Here is a 23,841-nt window from a genome sequence, read left to right as displayed (position 1 = left end):
CAGATATATACTTAGCTTACGTCTCTGACGTCACGACAGAATTTAAAACTCGCGACTCGCGGCACACGCTACAGGTAGGTCAGGTGATCTACCTTACCCGCCGCTGGGTGGCGGGTGTAAGAACCAATCCCCCTTTCTTTTCAGATTTTCTCTGTCGTCCGGCTTGACAGCACCTGTTGTTAAGTCCTCTCGATAGTGGATTTATTCTCGTTGCCAACGATTTTTTGGATTGACTCTTTGGTGAAGTACCCTTTGTCCGTTGGCTTGGCATACGCTATTTTGGATTGTTTTTGGATTTTTCTCATAATGGCTGATTTGGAGATTAAGAAATCTTCTGTTTTTAGAGTATGTTCGATGAGTGAATGTAAGGTGAGGCTTCCTAAAGCTTCTGTTGATCCTCGCAGTGTGTGTATGGGTTGTAGAGGGAATGAATGTTCTTTCTCTAACCTGTGTAAAGAGTGAAAGGTTGGATGAGGACGGTTGGAAGTCTCTTTCTTCCTACTTAAGGAAGTTAGAGAAAGATAGGGCACGTAAGGCTTCTAGGAGCTCTAGTAGATCGCGAGTTAGCGAACTTGATGTTGAGAACCCTATCGTAGAAGTAGTACCTTCTCCCGTTTCAGCCCCTGCTCCCAGCTTTGAACCTGAAGATTCGCGTTCGGAGGTGGCTTCAATGAGAGCCACGATTAGGAGCATGGAGAGCAAAATACGCTCTCTTGAAGGTAAGAGTGACAGTGCCAGTGAACAGTGCAGTGGAGGGTGCGTCTGACCGGCTCACTAACGCTTCCAGGCCTAGACCTCTTCCAGACTCCCAGACCCAGTGGAGGAGGAAAGTCGAAAGCCACAGGAAGGTTAGGGAGAACCCCCACCGGTCAGGCGTCCCCTCGGCAGATCCTGTTGATCGTTCCCAGGCTGCCTTGGATCGAGCCAAGAAGGCAGTTTTGCGCCAGTGTTTCTCCTCTTCTTCGTCGCCCTCTCCTAAGCGCGGATGGAGCGCCTCGGAGACCTCTCGCCCTCTCAAGAGAGCCTGGAAGGAACCTTGCGCCCTACCTTCCAGCCCCGAATCCTTCTCGGAAGAGCCTGAGATAGAACACATGAGAGCCAGGAGACCTCAAGAATCCTCTTCTCCTTTCCGCTCTCGGGCCTCTCCCACAGTCGAAGTGTTGGAGAGATCGCCAGCGCGCATCTTGGCTGGTCTGCAGGCGCAGATTTCAGCTCTGGCCGACTCCTTAGCAGGGAGTTCTCACCGTCGGAAGGACTTCTCTCTCCCGGTGAAGAAGTCGGATAAGGACACTTCGGATTTCTCGCCTCCTGCAGGAAGGTTTCAAGAGCCTCGCAGTAGAGCCTCCTACATTCAAGAAAACCTCAGAGATCGCTCTTCGAGCAGGCGCTCCCCTCCCCCCAGCAGGCGTCTAGAACATGACAGGCGCAAGGAGCATGACAGGCGTTCTTCTCCGGGTAACCGCTCTTCTAGATGTAGACAAGAAGAACTGGAGAATCGATTCGCTTCTTGTAGGCGCTATTCGCCGAAGATCCGCTCTACTTCTAGCAAGCGTCAAGAGCTTGACAGGTGCCAGGAGCCTCGTATTTTCCAAGAACGTGGTAGGCGCTCTTCGCCTGGAAGCCGCTCTCCTCTGGACAGGCGCCCGGAGACTAGTAGGCGTTTTTCGCCAGGAGTTCGCTCTTCGCCAGAGACTCGCTCGCCCTCTGTCAGACACAGAGAAGATAGTAGGCGCCAAGAGCCTAGTAGGCGCCAGATAAGGCAATCCTCACCTTGTGATCGCTCTCGACTGGACAGGCGCACAGAGCCTTGTAGGCGTTTCGCGTCTGATAGGCGCTCCTCATCGGAAAGCTTTTCTCCCCGTGGCAGGCGCCAAGAGCCTGGCAGTCGCATAGAGCCTGACAGGCGCCAAGAGCCTAGCAGGCGCTCTTCTACTACCAGGCGCTCTCCAGTTGACTCGGACTTAGATTTGGACAGACGCGCCTCCTCTAGTAGGCGCTCCCCTAGTAGGCGCTCTCCTAGGAAGAGCTCCCCTCCAGGCAGCCGATCTTCTAAACGTCATTCTTCGGAAGAGGACCATGCTGCTTCTGAGGAAGATTTGCCAAAGGATTCTTCGGTTTCCTCTTACAAGAGACTGACCGACCTCCTCTTGCAAGAATTTGGGATTCCCTTTCGGCTGTTGCTCCTCCGTCTCCTCCTTCCTTATTTTCTACGGCGAAGACTACCAAGACTTCGTCGTATGTCAAGATGAAACCTACGGTTTCTATGAAGAAGGCACTTAAGAGCTTTGATGATTGGCTGGTCTCTAAGGAGGAGAAGGGGAAGACCGTTTTTTCTTTCCCACCGTCCAAGCTTACGGGAAAGATGGGATTCTGGTATGAGTCAGGGGAGCCTTTGGGTCTGACTCTTCCCCTCTTCGGCAGACTCGGACTTCTCTTCGTTGGTGGATTCTGCACGTCGCTCGGCTCTTAATTCTGCAAAGACGACGTGGGGAATGAGCGAATTGGACCACCTTCTGAAGGGAATGTTCCGGGTCCTCGAAGTGTTTAACTTCCTCGACTGGGCCCTAGGAGTCTTGGCAAAGAAAACACAGGATCAAGAGTCTCTTTCGCCAGAGGATCTGCATTCAGTCCTGTCTTGCATGGACAAGGCAGTGAGAGATGGGTCTGGAGAGATAGCTTCGCTTTTCGGAGCTGGAGTTGTAAAGAAAAGGGCAGTATTCTGCTCTTTTCTAACCAAGGCTGTGTCGCATGCGCAGAAAGCCCCTCTGTTGTACGCTCAACTTTCCCCGCAGCTCTTCCCTAAGAAGATTATTAACGATATATCCAGCGCTCTTTCGGCAAAGGCTACGCAGGATATGTTGGCACGATTGGCGAGAATTCCTAAGGCTTCTTTCCAGCCTAAGACAAAGAAGGAAGCATCAAGCAGGCAAGAGCCCTTTCGAGGAGGCCCTTCTTCCCGCGCTTCTTCCTCCAGAGGAACAAGACCTCCTAGGAGAGGAAGGACCTTCTCTCGATCGATCAGATCGAAAAAATAATACCTGTGTCCTCCAGACTACAGTAGGTGCCAGACTGCTGAGTTTTTCAGACGTCTGGGCGCAGAAGGGGCGGACAACTGGTCCCTCGCAATAGTCAAGAAAGGCTACCTCATTCCCTTCGTCTCGAGACCACCTTTGACCACTACACCAAGGGAGTTGGTGGCCAGGTACAAAGACCCTCATATGAATCAAGATCTTGCTCTAGCAGTAGAGCTTATGCTGGAGAAGGAAGCAATAGAGATGGTGAAGGACCCTCTTTCCGCGGGTTTCTACAACCGTCTTTTCCTTGTTCCCAAAACATCAGGAGGATGGAGACCGGTTCTGGACGTAAGCACCCTGAACATCTTTGTGAAGAAGAGGAAGTTCGCAATGGAGACGACATCTTCAGTATTAGCAGCTCTTCGTCCCGGGGACTGGATGGTGTCACTGGACCTTCAGGACGCTTACTTTCACGTGCCGATCCATCCTTCTTCGCGCAAGTAGCTAAGATTCATGTGGAAAGGGAAAGTTTTCCAATTCAGGGCTTTGTGCTTCGGCCTATCCACAGCCCCCCAAGTGTTCACAGGGCTAATGAAGAACGTAGCACAATGGCTGCATCTCGAGGGAGTGAGGGTTTCCCTCTACTTGGACGATTGGCTGATCAGAGCCAAGTCGAAGGAGAAATGTCTGGAGGACCTTCACATAACGTTGACCTTAGCAAGTTCTCTGGGTTTGTTGATAAATTTCGAGAAATCACAGTTAATCCCCAGCCAAGATCGTATCTATCTGGGGATTCGGATGGTTTCTCAGGTTTTTCGTGTGTATCCATCCCCAGAAAGGATAGCCCGTTGTTCAGAGAAGGTAGCAACCTTTCTAGAGAAAGATGTATGCACAGCGAGGGAGTGGATGAGTCTGTTGGGGACACACTCCTCGCTGGAGCAATTAGTTTCTCTAGGGAGGTTGCACCTCAGACCCCTCCAGTTCTTTCTGAATCGGAACTGGAACCGCAGATCTCAGGGTCTAGATTTCAACTTCAAGATCTCGAACGAGATAAAGGAGGATCTCCGATGGTGGGCAGACCCTCTTCTCTTCAAGGAAGGCATTTCCTTACATCTGCAGAACCCCAACCTAGTGTTATTTGCAGACGCGTCGGACAAGGGTTGGGGAGCGACTCTCGGGTCGAGAGAAGTGTCAGGCACCTGGTGGGGGAACAGGTGTCCTGGCACATCAACAAAAAAGAACTGATGGCGATTTGGTTGGCCCTCAAAGCTTTCAAGCCCCTCGTCCAGAAGACATCGGTTCAGATCAACTCGGACAACACCACAGTCCTGGCTTACATCAGGAAGCAGGGGGGGACTCACTCTTTTTCCTAGTACGAAACAGCAAGAATGCTCCTTATGTGGTCAGAGGAAAGGGAGATAAGTCTCCTCTCCAGGTTCGTACAGGGAGAAAGAAATGTCAGAGCAGATCTGCTAAGCAGAAGAAACCAAGTCCTTCCCTCAGAGTGGACTCTGCACTCGGATGTATGCCAGGAGCTGTGGAAGACGTGGGGCAGACCCCATCTGGATCTCTTTGCGACCTCCAGGAGCGCAAGGATAGACCTGTACTGCTCCCCGATATCAGACCCGAGAGCAGTAACGGTAGACGCGTTCCTGATGGACTGGAAGAACTTAGACCTATATGCATTTCCTCCTTTCAAGATTGTGGGGGATACTCTAAGGAAATTCGCAGCATCGGAGGGAGCAAGGATGACCTTGATAGCTCCGTTCTGGCCCGCCCAAGACTGGTTCACAGAGGTACTGGAATGGTTAGTAGATATTCCAAGATCCCTGCCACTAAGAGTCGATCTGCTCAAACAGCCCCACTTCGACAGGTTTCACAAGAACCTCCCCGCTCTCAGTCTGACTGGATTCAGACTATCAAGAGTCTGGTCAGAGCTAAGGGCTTTTCGGCAAAGTCTGCAAGGGCTATTGCCAATGCACATAGACCTTTCACCACCAGGGTCTACCAGTCGAAGTGGGATGTTTTTCGACGCTGGTGCAGGAATCAGAACGTTTCCTCCTCCAGTACCTCTGTGACCCAAATAGCAGATTTTCTTCTCTTCCTGAGGGAAAAATGCGGTCTGGTGGTCTCGACTATCAAGGGCTACAGGAGCATGCTATCTTCTGTGTTCAGACACAGGGGATTAAACATCTCTGAAGATAAGGATCTTCATGATTTAATCAAGTCTTTTGAGACTTCTAAAAGAACCTCTTGTTTAACCCCAAGCTGGAACCTGGACGTAGTCTTATTGTTCCTGAGGTCCTCGAGATTCGAACCTCCCCAATCAGCCTCTTTCAGAGACCTCTCTATGAAGACTTTGTTTCTCTGCGCTTTAGCTTCAGCTAAGAGAGTCAGCGAGCTACAAGCTCTGGAAGGAGATGTGGGGTTCCAAGGAGACTGGTATTTGTTAGTTTCTCCCGTCTTCTGGCCAAGAATGAAAACCCCTCATCCCCTTGGCCCAGGAGCTTCGAGATAAAAAGCTTATCCTCCCTAGTTGGAGTAGAAGAGGAAAGGACTCTTTGCCCTGTAAGGAGCCTTAAGTTTTATCTCCAGAGGAAGAAAAGACTTGGGGCTAACTCAGACAACCTCTGGTGTTCTGTAAGAGACCCCAGTAGGCCTTTGTCAAAGAATGCCCTGTCATTCTTTATTAGGAACCTAATTAAAGAAGCCCACGCATCTTGTAACCACGATCAGTATAGACTTCTGAAAGTCAAGGCGCATGAGGTAAGGGCCATCGCGACGTCTTTGGCTTTCAAGAAGAATATGTCTTTACAAAACCTCATGAAAGCGACTTTTTGGAGGTGTGAGTCAAGTCTTCTCCAACCACTACCTGAAAGACGTAAGAATTACGTATGAGAAGTGCTTTGGGTTAGGCCCGTACGTATCGGCGGATTCAGTGCTGGGGCAGGGAGCTGAAGCATATCCTTTTTAGATATTTTTTCCCCTGTCACATTTGTATTGTGTTTTTTGGTTGTGTGAAGGAGGATGCTGGAGGCACCTCCTTCTTTCGTAGTACTAACATTTGTAATTTGATTAGGAGATCGGTTTGTGCTTGAAGCTCCTTGCATTGGTAGTGGACAGGCTCTGTCATTTAAGTGGGTTGATCCCCTTTGACAAGACCCTAACTGGATTCTACCAAGTAAGCGGAGTCCGTTCCCATTGGTAGACCCAAAGAGTTTTTCAGCTGTAGGTCACACCCTCGCTGTAACTCTTCAGGCAACGCAGACTAATAGACAGTAACTATGAAGTCTTCTGCCTAAATCAGGTAAGAACCAAGGGTGTTTTTATTCCTTTAACATGTGTTGTCTCCCCTTTCTCTATACTTAAATGTCTCTTTCCCTCCACCAAGGGTGTCAATCAGCTAAGTATATATCTGGCAGGGAAGTTCATGTACATAAATGATATTGTTAGTATACAATAAAGTTTTGTACATACTTACCTGGCAGATATATACTTAGCTTACGTCTCTGACGTCACGACAGAATTTAAAACTCGCGGCACACGCTACAGGTAGGTCAGGTGATCTACCTTACCCGCCGCTGGGTGGCGGGTGTAAGAACCAATCCCCCTTTCTTGTCAGATTTTCTCTTCCACCTGTCTCCTGAGGGGAGGCTGGGAGGGCCATCAATCGTATATATCTGCCAGGTAAGTATGTACAAAACTTTATTGTATACTAACAATATCATATTAATGTTGATTGAGATTAAACAAGATTTGCATGTAAAAGCTTCCAGAATTTAGCCTAGTCTCGTCCCTTTTTGTTGGTTGTACAGAGATTTTACACATTATTCACAGAAAATTTGCCTGTTCGCAGTATATTTCACAAATATTCAGTAATTACTGTATTGTCATATTTTCACGACTAAATGGACTTTTTGTGATAATACTATTAAAATACTTGTGGTATTTTTTGTGTGAACTATCAAAATATGAAGGCAGTTCTAAGCCTTTTAGAGGGGTTTTAAGTATTTGCTAATATTAGCTATTCACAAGGGGTTGTGGTTGTGGTAACTATCCCCCACGATAGTTTTGCTTTCAAGTGGAGTGGTTTATGGATTTTGAATCTATCCTTATTGAAAGAGGATATTTCTCTCGTCCTTATCTTTTATCCATGTGCATTTACTTAGTCTGTTGGAGGAAATTTGAAGATTTGCATGATAACAGAGCATTCCAAGTAATATAAAATAGTTGAATTATGAATAACTGTAGCTACATAACTTACATTTAGCATTGGCATACGTCGATAGATTACTTTAGAAAGATATATTAAATTTAAATGGTGAGTATTGTACCATATTACAGTAGCAGAAAAAAGTAGTAGACAAGTTGTAGAGAATGGTAGTAGATATGTGCAAAGCAGTTTAGCCTACATTACTGAAACTTGTTCCATGTACAAAGAGCCAGAAACAGAGACGTTGCTTGCTGTTCCTGTTTCCAGTCATCAGAGAAATTGTCAAATTTTCTAATAGTTTAATTTTCAAGTTAGAAATGGTTGAACATGTGTTAACTTTAAATAGGTTAAAGAGTAAGGAGAGATTGTGATAACTGTATAAGGAACAGCACTGCTTACACACTAGTACAAATGTGCTTGTGTAAAAGTATTCACAGTGTTGTCTATATAATATAAAGTATACAGTTTCTATGGTGCATTATATTTTGGCTCGGCTATAGGTTGTTGAAAATTTTATATAAAGAAGTCCAAGTTATTGCCTTTGGGCCATCAAAACCTTAGGGGTTTCAGATCTGTATGCAATTAAATGTTGAGTGATACTTTTATGTTTAGTTATTACTGTTATTTCTGATGTGTAGTTTATTGAAATTTTTGAAGCTGATAAATACTCAAAACGATTGATTTTCCTTGGTTCATTTCAGTATCTTTATAGTTCTTGAAGCGTAGTCTTGTGATAAAGCCAAAATGTAATATCTGAGTGGCAATTTTTGGAGTTGCCTTTATATTTGTATAATGTAGTCAAGATTTATCGTTTAGAATGATTACTGTTGTAGAAAGTTTGTCTTTAGTTATAAAACCCGCTTTCTTCACGGAAGCATATGTACTAAATGTATTTTTATTGGACACCCCTTTTTTCTTTTTGCAGGAAGCTCAGAGCAAGAGGAAGAGGAGGGATGATAGGGGTTTCTTCTCTTCTTAGTCCTATGTTGCAAAGGATTTTTTTTTTTTTGTGTTTTGTCCTCCAGTAAACATTTGTTTAGGTATGGACCTCTTATAATTTAATTTTTAGTTTATCATAGTTCTTTATCAAAGAAGATTACCTTGATTTATTTAGTAGTAGGGGAAGAGTTTAAACCTTAAGGGAATTATGATTCATGAAACATTTAATAATATGGCTTCAGTCTTCAGAGTAAATATACTGAGTTTTCCAGCTTGGATTTTGTGTTTTGTTCAGCCAAAAAAGAAAAGTTTGAGTGTTAACATTTTGCTGTTTTACAGTGAGGTCCAAGTTTATGGATATTTCAGTAGGGTGTGATAGAGAAAACCATTTCTACTCAAGAACGTTCCTCCTCACATTTGAAAATATGCAATATAATCTAGGATACATTGTCATACCGGTACTGAGGAAGGCCGTCGTGTATATGAAACTGAAGTGATTGCAAGCTTTAGATTTCTTATGGATAATGATTTTGGTGAGGTAAAGTTTTTTGCATGGTTGCTGTTTTTACACACCAGTCTGAAAAAAAAAACAAGTGGGTTAATTTTTGTTTCACAAGTTTCTTAGGCTAAACTTACTTCAGAATTTTATATGAAATAGGTTTTTCAATGGAGAGTATAGTTTTCACCATTTTATGATTTTGTTGAACTTACTTGGCTTTTGCATAACCTGAGGAGATTTCCATTTATAGTTTATAACTGGTGTCCTGTGTACCTGCTAAATGCAAACTTTAAAGGTGATTGATTATGGTTTGTTAATAGTGTGTGTAAATGGTACTTTCATTAAATTTCAGACTGTACAATGGACTTAATGTTGGATATTGGCAGCAAATGAATACTTAAATAAGGTGAACTACATATGCTAATGCAACTTCCATGGTCAGTCTCCTTTCATGTTAGTATCCTAATAAAAGTTAGTAATGTACACTTTTGCAAATATACAGGTTTTGATGTCATGTGGCCAGAGCCGTTGTTTACAGAGTAATTTTGGTTTTTTGTCTGACGGGGTTCTTATAATCCTAGAACTACATTTTTTAAGAATATAATTGTGTATGGTCAGTTTCGGTCTTGGAAGTCTCATGTGTGACTTTATTTTTAAGATACTCGGCAGTTTCCATTCCAGCTATTTTGAGGTAGTCCTTACCTGGATCTGTGATAACAGTACTGTAGTCTTCAGTTGTCAAACAATAAGATCTTATTCATAGGGATTGGAATTTTCTTCTTGTTCAGACTACTATATTTAAGTTCTAAAGAATTTGGTTTAAATGTCTTGAGATCATTCAAACTTGCAGAAGTGCTCAAGAGGTTCAGCTAAATTTGTTGTCCTGAATAATCATCAGAACCATAATTACCGGACTGTTCCACAGTGAAGTAGCTGAGAATCCACTGAAAAATCTGGATGGTTCTAGAAGTAAGGAACCCTTTCAATATCCTCTGGGAATGTTCAACTCTGAAAATTATTTCAATTTGGCATCTTGCATTTATGATGGATGATAGGTTTTTCGTAATTTGCATCACTTTGTATCTAAAGTTTTCCATATCAAAAGAGAGAGGCAGTGATGTGGAAGGGAATCATTTTAATTTACATTGACTTCAGTTGATTTAATGTTAATGCTGTATTTCTGTATCACTGTTAAGTCATATTTATGTAAATAAGGCACAAGATCCACCATAGATACAAAAAATTTTTACAAGCTGAATCTGAAATTGTATAGAAAGGCCTAGATGAGTGTTGATATGGTAAATTGATTTAATAAAATTTTATATGGATTCGGGCAGTTTTTTATTTTCCTCTATTTCACTGTTTGTATAAAAAAATCTATTAGGAATGTTTATTCACCAGGAAGAATAGTGTTGTTTTTTATATAAATTGCTAAATTGGAACTAGCTTTTTCTTATAATGTATGTCTGGTAACGTCTGTAATATGGATAGTACTTATACCTAAAAAGTCATCAATGGAGGTTTGAAAGTGTGGGCAAATTTATTGGAACTTCATATACTTTTTGTGGATCCTCACCATGATCACTAATTTTTTCTGGGTAGGACCTGCAGTCATGACTCTCCTTGCAAAGTGTAAGAGTGCATCTTCACAGTAGAAAAGGTCTGGAAAGAAGTCCGAAAAGCATTCACTGGTGACGTCAGGAGGGATACTTCGTCCTAAAGCACAGTGAAACCTCGGTTTTTGTACGCGCCTCTTTTCATACTGTTATCGTAAGTTTCACTGGTTTTCGTACACTCGGAAACGCTCTATCCTGGGCACCGTGCCTGACCGGGCCCCATATCAGGCTCCCAAACAAAGCATTCCATCTTCTGTGACCCATTCTGCTTTCGTGTTCTTTGGTTTTGTGCTTTTTTATTCGAATGCAACTGCCAATATCGGTGAGAGAATGACTACAAGAAGCACTACTGTTAATGAAGTGAAGGCCAACAGAAGCTGGTTTGAAAAAGTCAGACAATGAATGGGCATACATAATGTGCCTACTTCAGGGATTAAGGACATGTTAGCAAAGTGGAATGATGTAAAAAAATTTTGTGGAGAGTTATCATCCCAATAAAGAAGTTGTAATCCGTGTCTCCAACATGTTTAATGCTAATGTCGTGTTTAGCCAAATTTTAAAGAAATTCCTGAAACAAATGTCTGGACAGTTTTCTTGTGCAACATGGGCCCAGTAACTGAAGGTGTTCCTAGTGGCAGTTAAAAAAAACAAAGGGAAAGTAACCTCAGACAGTGCCAGTAAAAAATGATAAGTAACCCCAGATAGGTCCTTGTTACCTGAAGCCCTTCTGGAGGGAGATTCCCCTTCCAAACAATAAGCTATCCTCCTCCCTCTCCCTTCCTCTCCGCCTTCCATATGCTAACACGTGTTTTCCATAAAGGTAAGTGATGTTAAATGTTCATTTATTAATTTCATTAGTCATATTTGTTTCTCATTGTTTTCTGTATGTAAATCTGTTTATTCTCTACGTTATTTCTTATGGGAAGTATTGTTTCGGTTTTTGTGGGAGGATCTGGAACCGATTGCGTACGAAAACTGAGGTTCCACTGTACAGTGGTACCTCGACATACCAAAGTCCCAACTTACGAAATATCCAAGTTACGAAAGCAAATACAAAGATTTCTTGGATCTACATACGAAAATAGTTCATGTTACGAAAGGTTGCTGTAAAGTCCCGAGATTCACCCGGACCACCGAGAACTGTTAAAACTTGCGCGCCGCCAACTGAGTAGACTCGCCACCATCCTCCCGCTCTCCAGTTGGTTCCTGATGCTAGTCACTGCCGTAAGATCCTGCTCTCCTATTGGTCAGCATCTACCCCATGTGCTCTATGTATTCTATTGGTAAAAGGATGCTGTAAATTGAAACACTTATTCATGCAATACATTTAATAAAAAAAACATTAGGTAAAGATAGAATAAAGAATAGAAATGAATGGTTATTATACAGTTTGGTAGTTCATTAGTGGAGGAGAGAGAATGAAAATTTATGATTACGTACTGTACTGTGTGCTAGGTAAAGTGGTTGCTTGGCGATCATACGGTACTCGTAGGGCTGAATGTAAACAAAAGTTTGGAAGCTTATTTTGTTTGTGTACGTATTATAGTTAATGATTAATTAATAATTATTTGAAATGAGTACATACTGATTATTTATATACATTTTATTGCCATATTCTAAGCTTTTAGCTTCTTAGGTTTAGATGTCAGAATTTATTGCTAAGGGACATATGCTAAAGTCCTAATATATGCAGTAAAAATAGGGTTGAACATTACACGCAGTGGAATATTACTCAAGTACGTACAGCATTTTGCCTTTTTGGAGTCTTATTTCTTCCATTGGATCAGCGTTGTAACCCTAGAACTGTGTTGTAAGCCTGGAAATATAATTTACTGGGGTGTTTTTGGAGGGCTTGGAATGAATTAGGCAATTTACATGTAAAATGTGGTTCAAGATACAAAAAGCTCAGGTTAGGAAGGCCGCCTCGGAACGGATTAATTTCGTATGTCGAGGTACCACTGTATTCCCTTTTGTGATAGTACTGAACGGTTGTGCTTCCTGTCACTACTCGTTCCACACAATACTGCTACTTGTTGTGAGGAAAGTGACCTACATGTGTTCACTTCTAGTGGGTAAGTCAGATGTGGATGCTGTTACCCTTATGCATACAAGTGTTTCACTGATAGAGTACATTAAAAAGATTCATCTTTTCTGCATTCCCCAATCACTTGACCCTAGCAAAGTCAGGAGGGTCTTCATACACTTGCTGCACCTCTCCTTCCTCCCTGCCTCCAAATCCTCTCCCTTCATATCCTTTTGCCTCTTAGTCAAGATAAGGGTTACACATGGGAAGGCATGATCAGTGCCATGTACTGTTGCCAATGCACTTTGTGCAGTGCACTGTAGGCATTATTTAATGTTCTTGCAACATCTCTTCAGCCCCTATATGCTACCACTTTTAATGCACCACCTTTCATAGTCCCTTTTGTCTATCTTACTTTCCACCCTCTCCTAACAATTGATATATAGTGCAACTGCAAGGTTTTCCTCCTCCTACACCTTTCAAACCATTTACTCTCAATTTCTGTTTCAGCGCCGAATGGCCTCATAGGTCCCAGTGCATGGCCTTTGGCCTAAATTCTATATTCAGTTCTTAACATTACCACGTTGACTGCTACTGTTCTTGCTCAGGAACTAAATAGGATTGCGCATCCAGTTGTGGTTGTCCTAGACATGGGAGATTCCTTCAGTGTGTCGATTTTGGCCACTGCTGCTGTGGAGGAGAGTAAGACCAGGGCTAGAAGAAAGAAGAGCACAATTCTGCCTCAGCGGCGTGCTTGGTATGGTATTAGCGTCCCACCTCGGTGGTTGCGGGTTCGATTCTCGGCCATTCCATTGAGGAGTGAGAGATGTGTATTTCTGGTGATAGAAATTCACTCTCAACGTGGTTCGGAAGTCACGTGAAGCCGTTGGTCCTGTTGCTGAATAACCACTGGTTCCATGCAACGTAAAAGCACCATACAAACAAACTATTGTTCATCTATAGCATCTGCCTCGGTTTGGACCAATTATGCAGAAATGTATGATGTATAAACTACAGTTTTGAACAGTTATGTATTAACCTCAAACTTGTTACAATCAATAAGTTAACTGTATTGTGAACCATGGTTTTTAGCACTTTTTCTCTAAGGTCTCTGCTGTAGTAGTTAGAGAGTCGGGATACTAAAGTAAAACCAAAAAGTAATGCATGTTGTTAAAGATATGTACCATTCACTTTTTATATTTTACTTCTCTTACACCTGTTCTATTTCTTGTGTTTTATATTTCAGAATACCAAATCCCAATGGAATCTTATGTCTACCATTTTTTTTTTATATAGTACTGGGATGTTCAGTGGCTGACGTTTCTTTTTGTGTATCTGTTCATCCCAGGAATTAAGTATAACATTTCCTCAAGCCCAGACATTTTACAGTGTTATAGGGCTATGTGAAATCTGACTTTTACACAGAGTTCTGAAGGAACTGGAGGTTGCATAAGTTTGGGGAACTGTAAGTATGACCAGTTTTCTCGTATCATGAAAATGACCATTAAAGATTTTCTGTAAAGACTAAGTGAAGCCAGTGCATGTGTGAGAATTTTATTATTGTAATCAGTATTTTGGCTAATGTTGATTGAATGGATATTTAAATAATTGAGAGTTCCAAGTAGATACACAAATACATACTCCAATATTTACATGCACTCGAGGCCATAGATTCCAGAGGAAGCATGAACTCTTGAGTGTAGCAGGCCAACAGGTATGGGATAATGCTGCTCGTGCACCTCACACTGCACTTCAGGCATTACATTAATTTTTTTCTACCATCTTACGTTCCGTCCTCGATACCTAATTGTTTCAACGATAGTCTGTGTTAAATGACCTCATTGGTCCCAACATTGTCCTTTGGCCTAAATTTTATATTTCAGTTCTAGTTACAAACTATTACAAAACCATCATCCACCATGTGATCTTGAAGTACTCTGGGATATGACAGACAAGCAGCTAAGCCTTTATATCTGGTTTCAGGAGGGGCCTCCACTCCATTGAGCTTAGACATGGAGCCCTGTAGCCTTCCTCCTGGAATGTATGGAGCCTTTCTAATACCAGCATGCTTTCCTACCAGCTCATGCCGATGGGCAATTGAGGCAGAACCTTGGATATTCTGTCGTTCTGGATAGGTAAATGTACCCTTCAAGGAGTGTTGCCACCTGATCTTGTTACCATTATTGTACCCATCATATCCACTGTGATCACAGGTGCTGCAGAGGTTGGAGAATGTCTCGTGTTCATTGATTCATTAGTTTGAAGGAACCTCAGTGACTCAGATGCTGACAGAAGGTTCAAGTTTTGTGGTCACCTCATTTTGGAATTTTGCACACAACAGTGAAGAGAAACTTTGTGCTTTGTGTGCGCGCTATGGTACTACATGGTGAAAACTGCATCCACAGTGTTCACAACTGTAAACACCAGCTAGCATTAGGTGAAGTGCCTTTATTAGGTTCAGACGTCTGGATGAACTAATCCTGTATAATAATAATGTGTCCAGGAACACTACCTGCATGGCTTTTTAATGGTTTAGCAGGTGTATCAGTCATCTGGTGAAGGGAACAACTTTATGCATGTAAAAGCCTACACAGTCCACTAGACACTAGAGCATTGTGATGTTCATTCTTGTGATTTGTCAGAGTTTTTTTTGTTACTGTGGATTCTTGTACTCTTGTACAAGGTGAAGCAAAGCATTTTGTCTTTAGGTGTATATTTTGTATGAGGATAGCAGGATATAAGTTTCCTAAACTGTTCCATAGATTTTCTATTGTAATTTTACATGTCCCTTCAAATTAGTATATGCTTGTTCCATAAACCGTTCAATAAATATTTCATTGTAAGTTTACATGTCATTGCAAATATGTTTGCTTTTCATAATCTTTTCTATAGATTATATATAGTAATTCTTCATGTCACTTTAAATTGTTTAAGTTTCAGAAAGTGTTCTGTAGATTTTCTTTGGTAATTTTGTGTCTCATTTTAAACCATATGTTCAACAGTATGCCTGTAATTTATTATAAATTATATTTTAATAGCATGATTGTGCTGCATTAATGCACACAAAGTATTCTGATTGGTTCTGTCATTTCAATTAGTATGTTAGATTTTGTTGTAGACCATTTTAAGTTTTCTGTTTATGGCAAAAATTTTTTTTAACATTTCTCACATTTAGCTATCAAAATAAAGTATTTTGTCCATGAGAAATATTTCAATTAAAAATATAAACAGCTGAGTATTTGTTGAAATAACACCAACATATTATAAATAAATAAATTTTATTAGACAAAAAATTAGGACCAGACAATGTTGTACAAATATATATATATACAGCATAATATTTACAGAACAATAAGAGGTTTCAATGTTAAGGAATAGAAAGATGTATTTCCAGCATTCAACATCTTGGGAAGGAGGCTAATACTGCCTACCCTTGTATATATATAAGCTACAATACCATATTAAAAAAAAGAAAAACTGGTATACAGCATCACAATACATTTGATCACTAGGACTCGTAAACAAGACTTGTTTCTTCCATTAGGATCTTGCATTCCAAAGTTGAAATGTAACTAGTATTCACAAGTTCTAAATGTCTATTCACTGTGGAAAATTATAAATACACATGATTTTAAATTAACATAGCAAGTAACTTTGCTTTTTGGATTTGTAGCAATAGAGAGGACTAATGAACTCTTACCAGAAGAAATAACAATGTACAGTGTTGATAAATTAAATATACCTAACGTTGTCAGAATATTATTTAAAACTGTAATGTAGATATATATATATATATAAAATAAACCATATATATCTTTAACACAACAGCCAAATGATGTAACTATATTCCTAAGTGCAAAGAAAAACAAGAGTTATAGTAGAAAAGCTGGGCACCATGAAATCAATGGAATATACTTAAATGGGTTTGTATTGAACAAGTTCAGTGTACAGTTATATATATATTATAGCAATTTAATATTTTCTCTCTTGAAAAATATATATATATTCTCCAACACTTAAATCTTTGTTTTTCACATTTTGACTACCAAAGACATTCTGGCCTTCCATTCATGAATTCCTCATGCAGATTTTGACTGATATCATGCTGAGAATACAAATTGATTTGGACTACACATCCAGTGTTGCTATCATAATATTATGACGTCCTCACCTTATTTTCTTCCTCGACAGTGCTTTTGATTAATCATGCAAGTATATGGCAGGTACAAATATACATTAAATACGAACTAGTTTGCTAAGTATTTCGACTTTTCCTAATAAGATTCCCCAGGTAATGCTTTTATCACTTCTTTTCAGCTCGCATTCAGATGTCTTAAGTTAAAAGGCAGTGCAATGCTAAACTACAATCAATAGTTAAGGAAATATGTTGACCCTCAAACCTCTCTAAGACGACTAGAAACTAAGTAGTATTCTGTTTCATACTTCACTACTGTAATTCCATGACTGACTTTAGCAACATATTACTCAAGCACTTACTAAAGACAATGAAACCTTGCTTTCATGCAAGCTCCAAATTTGTCTGAAAAAAATGGCTAACATAAGCTTCTAGTTATCCAAGAGCAATGAAAATATTTACTTGTATATTTTCTTGGCACTGAACCAACTTACTTCCGTGACATATGGTTCTGTGCCATTTCAACAATCAAGCAATGCCTAAAGAAATTACTCATAGTTACATATTTTCAATTTGCATTTAAAGGGATAACACTGCCTGTGTAACATTGTATCGCATTTCCACTGATTGAAAACAATTTTCAAAATAAAAATTTCCTAATAAAAAGATTCATGTACTTAATGTGACGTACCCATTTTGACCATCTACTCCACTGATTGAGATCACAGATATTCAATCGTTCTACTCTAAAATAAAGCGAGAAGCAGACATATGAACATGGCCTCTCTCAATAAAAAAAAAAAAAAAAAAAAAAAAAAAAAAAAAAAAAAAAAAAAAAAAAAAATTCAACTGCCATTTCTCAAGGGGCAAATTAACCTTTTTTAAATCTTACCAATAAAAAAATATTCTTAATGGACTATCAATGGAAAAGAAAATATACATGTACAGCACTAGGATATTATGTATACTATACAAAAATCCACTCTCAAGATGGAAAATGCTCCAGTGCTGTTTGTAAATTGACATTGTCCATTCCACTTGACTCTGAGTTTGGTATTAAGTATATCTTGTACAAAACAAACGCCAAGTACAAGGTACCACCCTGTCACTTATAGCCAATCTCACTTTCATGTCATAGCTATTTTTTTAATAATACAGTTAACTAATCACTGAGAACATTTCACCCTTCGAGAAAAATTTCAGACTGAATCAATAACACGGTCTTTCAACAGTAAACGCAACGCACACAACTGACTGAATACCAAAGTATATTTGCAGTTTTCCTTTAATTCAGCAAAGGATGCTGCTCCCTTGCAAAGAACTTGTCCAGAAACTCCCGAATCTTCCAAAATAAAGCATAGGGACGTTTTTCATTCTGGATTTGACCAAATGAAAGAAACACTCCCAACGAGCATTCCTGCCCACAGCGTCCTTAGGCTCTGTAAACACCCTTATCAGGATCAAATGACAATTCCCATGCAAGACCCTGGCTAGATGGTCCTCTCTGCCAGTTTTCCATTCCCTAAACGGAAAAGGGACGAAAAAATATTTTCTTGAATTAAACCTCATGGCGGCAGAGGCATTCCTTTAAAGATATCTGTCAGGGTTGAAAGGGGTGCTGTCATTCACTGAAACTGGCATTGACATGGGCACAGGAACCCCACCGATTCTTAGGTCATCCATGCCTCCCCAACCGTTGCTAATCTCAACTGGTCCAGTGACCTGTGAAAGGAAAAAAAAAAAAAAAACATTGAGTAAACCATTTGGTACTTGTCTATAACACTAATGCAATTATAATAACACTAATGCAATTATAATAATCCTATATGTGATCACTTTAGAATCAGACTTGACACCATCTTAATGAAAACTAAATGATCTTGACACAAGATAATTAAAAACTACATTAACAGAAACCACGTGATATCACAGCTGTTAGGTAGTACAATTGAGAATTTAGTAATAGAACTTGTACCAAAAATTCATAATAAATACAGAAAAGGATCACAAAGGGTACAGTAAAGAAAAATTTAGGGATTTTCTTAACCCCCACCTTCAACAACAACAATAATATTGTAGTGTACATGGGGTCAAGTTCAAACAATTTAACCTTTTCTGTCAACGGGAAACATCAAAATGTTTGAACTCGTATGTTAAAAAAAAATACTAGAGAAGGGACATCATTTCAACAATCAATTGCGTATTATTCATGAGGCAACAAACTGAAATAATGTAATGTCATTTTCAAACTGGGTTCCCAGCACCGAGACGCGTTTGACCTTTCCATCTGATTATCACATGACTGCCTCTTGGGTAAAGGTCTGGGGAGGAATATTCCAAGACTCAATAACGTGTGAAGGAATTCCCAGCGCTGGAATGTCAACGTGACTCCAGTCGTCGTTCCAGACACGCTGGCACCGTCCCACAATTCCCTACTCTATCTCGGGACCTTCCCCCAACCTCACTTTATCTGGCACCGCTTCCAAAGATCGTAGCAAATGGCCTTTTTTTTTCTTTAATTTGCAAGTTTTCTTTATATCGAGGTGGAGTAAGGTTACCACGTTAATTTTCTTATGGTTCCATTTATAAAACGAAAATGTATAAAAGGGTCCAAATATAAATCCACAAAAAATATGCGAAAAATATTAAAAATTAAAGTTTAGGCCTATAACAAGCTACCAAAATAAATACTGATCTATTTATTCAACGCTTTTCTTCTTAACAAAAATCCGGATGAGGAATGCAACATCATGGTTGGTCAGCGGAGACTTGGTGCATTTTTACTGATTGGCGGGAATTCCGCGTTCTCCATTGCACGACACAATCGCTACGTCGTGCGTCAGGAATGTGCGCCGCTGTCTTGCGCGCCAATGCGTCGAAATAAAAGTGGGTCCTGAACATTCCTCTACTGGAATAACATCTCTCAACTTCATACTTGTTAAAAAAAATTCAACGTTAGGTGTATTTGAACCTCAAATAATTTCAATAAGGTGGAATATTTAAATAAAAAAGGAGGAAAAAACGCTTCTTGGTATCTCTCGCTGGCTGAACCCAAACAAAAGAGCATTCTTGGTAATATAAACAAAGAGAGGGAAGTCCCAATTCCCATTGATTTATTTGGACTGGCAGGGTCACTCACGAAAGACAGCGGATACGGTTCTTTAACCTCACGTGGAATTAATGAATTCCATGAGAGTATTCACACTAGTTCTGCGTAAGTATATGTACGTAGTATACAAGTCTATACATACACACGTGAATTACAACAAACTTATCGGCACGTGCATGTGCGTTACAAAACCAAGTAACGGAAATCACATTTTTTTTTTTTTTTTTTTTTTTTTTTTTTTTTTTTTTTTTACAAAATTTCCTCTCATAATCACGAAGACAAGGTCGTTCGGTCCATAAGACTCCTTAAATCACACATTCTCTCTCTCTCTCTCTCTCTCTCTCTCTCTCCTCATCAACACAAACCACATCACGAGCAACTTTCCAGCATCCCAAAAGTGGTAGCAGAAAAACTTGCTTATTTTCAACTCTACTTTACTAGTACTACGCTAGTCCCTAGGGTCCCGTCCCCTGAACTAGTACTATGCTAGTCCTTAGGTCTCCCTCCCCCTGTACTAGAACTGCGCTAGTCCCTAGTCTCCCCCTCCCACATCCCTGAAAACCACACAACCACTTCAGGGAGTAACATGGACCATGGTGTAGGTAGGTTATGGAGTGATCTAGACCAATGCAACCTCGCCTTTAGGGAATTTCACTACCACCAGTGATTTCTGAGTCTCGGTACCTCTGGATTTTGTCGGAGTATGACGGATTACCGATGAACTGTCTGATATTAGAAGAATAATGCCATGGTTTGGGATTTCTGGGAAATCTGCCTACTACAAGATTATATGCGCAGTAATCTGGGTCTGACCTGTGGGTTTGACAGCATAATTTATTTGTGATAAGCAGATGTTTTCGTTATCTTTTGTTTTACGTTATTTTATAGGTTTGTAGCTCTCATTAAAAGCAATTCGTAGTCTGTTGCTGCATAGCTTTCACAGCTGTGTAGTTGAAAGCAACAATAATTTAGCTCGCGACATGACAGCATATGTTTATTCTTCCCAATACAGTTAAAAATAAGACAATCTATTTGTAGATTCTATCCGTACTTCTTCTTTAATGGCAGTGAACATCAAAACAAGATAAAGAATAAAAAAAACCCGCATTTTCTTCTTTGCGAGAAGAAAACTACACACAAAACGCAAACACGAGTCTAGGGAATTCCCCCAAGGTTTAAATTAGCCCCAACGACTACTTCAAGTGGACGGCAGGGCGCGCATCACTCAGTGATGTTTTCAATGCATTTCGCGCTTTCTCGAGCGTGTTTGTGGGTTACCTTAATAGCTATAATAGAATTAATCTAAAAACAAATATTTATTACGAAATTTACCTCATCGTAGTCCAGGTCATCATCTGCTGTGAGGTAGGCTGGGAGGGCGTCACCAGGGGCGCCCATGCTTAGCAAAAGATTGGCTATTCCCGTGGCTCCGTTTGCTAACGCCAGCTGAAACAGATATATAATATAATTATTACAATACACTTGAAACATAAGAAGAATAATCTTTTTAAGCAACTGTCTGGACCCAGCATGAAATAAATAAATAAATAAATAAATAAATAAATAAATAAATAAATAAATAAATAAATAATATACTTGAAATATCCGAAGGATAATCATTTGCAACCGTTTGGACTCAACATGAGATGAATGAATAAAAATAATAATAATACTAATAATAATACAATTGAAATTTTTGAATGATAATCACTTGTAAACAGCTGTTAGATTCAGCTTTCACACACGATATTTAAACCACTGTGAAGCCTCTCCACTCACCTGATAAGGCGTAAGGCCAGCGTAGGTCTCCAGAGTGAGAGACGCCCGACAGGATTCGGCCAAGAAGGCGACAAGGGCCTGGTCACGTGCCTCCACGGCGTAGTGCAACGCAGTTCGCCCGCTCTTCCCTTCCTATTAGGGAGAAGGATGGAAGTTACGTTTAAGTCAAGGGCGGGCGTTGGGAAAAGAAGGAAGGGATACAAATGTAGATTGTATGTTGCAAGGGAAAAATGGCAAAATTCGTAAAACTGTTTTGAACACTGCAAAATACAAACGATCTCACCTAAATTATCTATGTATGTGTCTGTATTTATATAATCATACTAATTTAAAACATATTCCATACTTTAAAATGTAGTGCTTTGATAACAATAAAAACAATTATTCCTGTAATCAACAAAGCTAAAAGACACACAAAATATGCTATTACAACTAAAGAAACACAAAAATAATAATTGCACATGAATCACTCACCCTTGCATTGATGTCTGCTCCGTACCACGTCAAGTGTTGCAGGATTTCTTTGTGTCCTTCTTGCGCTGCGATATGAATACAAGTCTGACCTGAAACGGAAAGAAAATAAACCGTGAGAAGGCGGTGCTCTCTGCACAGGGAGGATGTAATTATGGATGACACACACACTTCGGTGACTTATACGAGATGTGTTCTACTACTAAAATTTAATGAAGATACTTTATATACATATAACATGTATGTATGTATGTATGTATGTATGTATAGTATATTATATATATATATATATATATATATATATATATATATATATATATATATATATATATATATCTATATACTTATGTATGCGTGTGTGTGTTAGAATCCAAGGGGTTTAATATGCAATACGCCATCGCGTATCAAAACTTGAGGTGAGAAGCACATTGTGTGTAACTGTTGCATTGTATTTTTCGGGAGAAACATTTTGTTTTGAATAAATAAATCAATATATGAATAAATAAATACATAAAAATGTTGTCAAGCCAGTGAATTCAGGGTCGACAGTGTTCCCATTAAAAAACGCCTCGCACGTAAATGGAAACTTTCTAACCTGAACTTCCTCCGTGAAGTTCTCCCGCATATTTTTCTCAGGTGAAAGGGGTCACCTAATAAAGATCCATTTCAACTTTCTCTGAGTTTACGGACGTTGAACACACACACACACGCACACAACTTGTCGCTGACGACTTTCAGTGATACACACACACACACACACACACACGTGTACGGAAAGCAAAATCAGTTACATGTGTCATTGTGCACTCCGTGATTTTAATCAGTCATAGTAAGAGCAATCTGTGAAAACAGTCATTAAACGCAATTTTACTTACAATGATCGTAAAAAGCCAGAATTTTCAATACATTACAACTCACTCACACAAGTTTTAGGTATTACAATGATCGTAAAAAGCCAGAATTTTCAATACATTACAACTCACTCACAACTTCTAGGTATTCAGTGATACCTATAACCTCCTCTATATAAAAAGACCCCCTTCTTTTAAAAACTTGCTTATGTGTCTAGGAGGAGACATGCGAGGTAAATCATAACAAATGCCGGCTGCAATTATTAAAAAAAACATGACATCTGAATGCTGGTGTATCGAGAACAGGAAAGCAAACGGTCTTTTTTTCCCTTCTTTTTGTCACCTTCGTCGACAATCTCGGGATTCAAGCGTGTGAATTTTGAGTTCATTACGCAAAATCCGGAGATTCCTCAAGCAAGATGAGAAAGACGAGCAAGCACAATGTCTGCGACATTACTCAAGCAATCTCCAAAACAGTTTTACCATCATATTCAATTCCTCGAGAGGGAATATCGTCGCAGAGATGCATTCCGCAACCGAAACGGAAAGAAGAAGAAACTCAAGGTCATGCTTGCCTACAAGGTCACCACAGCACCGCGGGTTTCCCCCCTTGGCGAAAAGCCAGGTCAACAAACAAGAGGTGCATTTTTCTCGAAATTTTAAAAAGTGGGGAAAAACGTGTAACTTGACCCAAATAATCTGTCTCAGGTCAAGATTGATGGTACGCATTTACCGAAGTCTCTTGTGCCCCCTCCAAAACACACTTCCTTCCCCCCTTTTCAATGGAGTATGGGGGGGGGGAGAAAAAAGGGGGGCAGGGGGAGATGGCACGCCAGGACTTGAGTACATATACATATATGGTCACGGAGGCTGCTGCTGCTGCTTGCCACCAACTAAGTTCCTGCCAAGTCTCCGGAGGAGATGAAACAGGCCACGAGAAATACTTGGCTATGACAGGGGACCACTACTACTCAGAATCACGTCATTTCTCCACAGGCTTTTCATCCCAAGTTATCTTTCACTTCGACTGAATATCCTAATTGGCATTCAAGACAGGGGAAGGGGTAGGGGAAGAGGAAGGGGTAGGAATGGGCTACAGAGAACTAGATGCTTCTACTTCTCTCCTGCGCGAGCGAGAGAATTTGTGGGACAGCCAGCCATGTGTGTGTAGTTGTGTGTGTGCAAGTGGGTT

The 23,841-nt window shown here is 40.4% G+C and overlaps 2 protein-coding genes across 3 annotated transcripts in view; one reads left to right on the top strand and one right to left on the bottom strand.

Annotated features, from left to right (window-relative positions):
- Positions 1-9,996, top strand: part of LOC135210051 (bax inhibitor 1-like) — a 37,385-nt gene extending 27,389 nt beyond the window's left edge. Inside the window, exon 5 of the mRNA XM_064242842.1 lies at positions 8,153-9,996. Within this exon, the coding sequence (XP_064098912.1) occupies positions 8,153-8,206 (54 nt within the window). The 3' untranslated portion in view covers positions 8,207-9,996. The remainder of the gene's footprint in view (positions 1-8,152) is intronic.
- A 5,569-nt stretch (positions 9,997-15,565) lies between these two features.
- The window catches only part of LOC135210048 (NF-kappa-B inhibitor cactus-like), a 71,701-nt gene continuing 63,425 nt past the window's right edge, over positions 15,566-23,841 (bottom strand). For both annotated transcript variants that reach the window (XM_064242837.1, XM_064242836.1), the window contains exons 4-7: positions 21,802-21,890; positions 21,328-21,459; positions 20,881-20,994; positions 15,566-18,161 (exon numbers count right to left, since the gene is read on the bottom strand). In XM_064242837.1, coding sequence (XP_064098907.1) covers positions 18,027-18,161; positions 20,881-20,994; positions 21,328-21,459; positions 21,802-21,890 — 470 coding nt within the window. In that variant the 3' untranslated portion in view covers positions 15,566-18,026. The remainder of the gene's footprint in view (positions 18,162-20,880; positions 20,995-21,327; positions 21,460-21,801; positions 21,891-23,841) is intronic.

This window comes from Macrobrachium nipponense, chromosome 39, assembly GCF_015104395.2.
Source record: "Macrobrachium nipponense isolate FS-2020 chromosome 39, ASM1510439v2, whole genome shotgun sequence".
NCBI classification, from domain to species: Eukaryota; Metazoa; Arthropoda; class Malacostraca; order Decapoda; family Palaemonidae; genus Macrobrachium; species Macrobrachium nipponense.
Note: the sequence above shows the minus strand (reverse complement) of the source record. Positions and strands in the feature narration are given on the sequence as shown.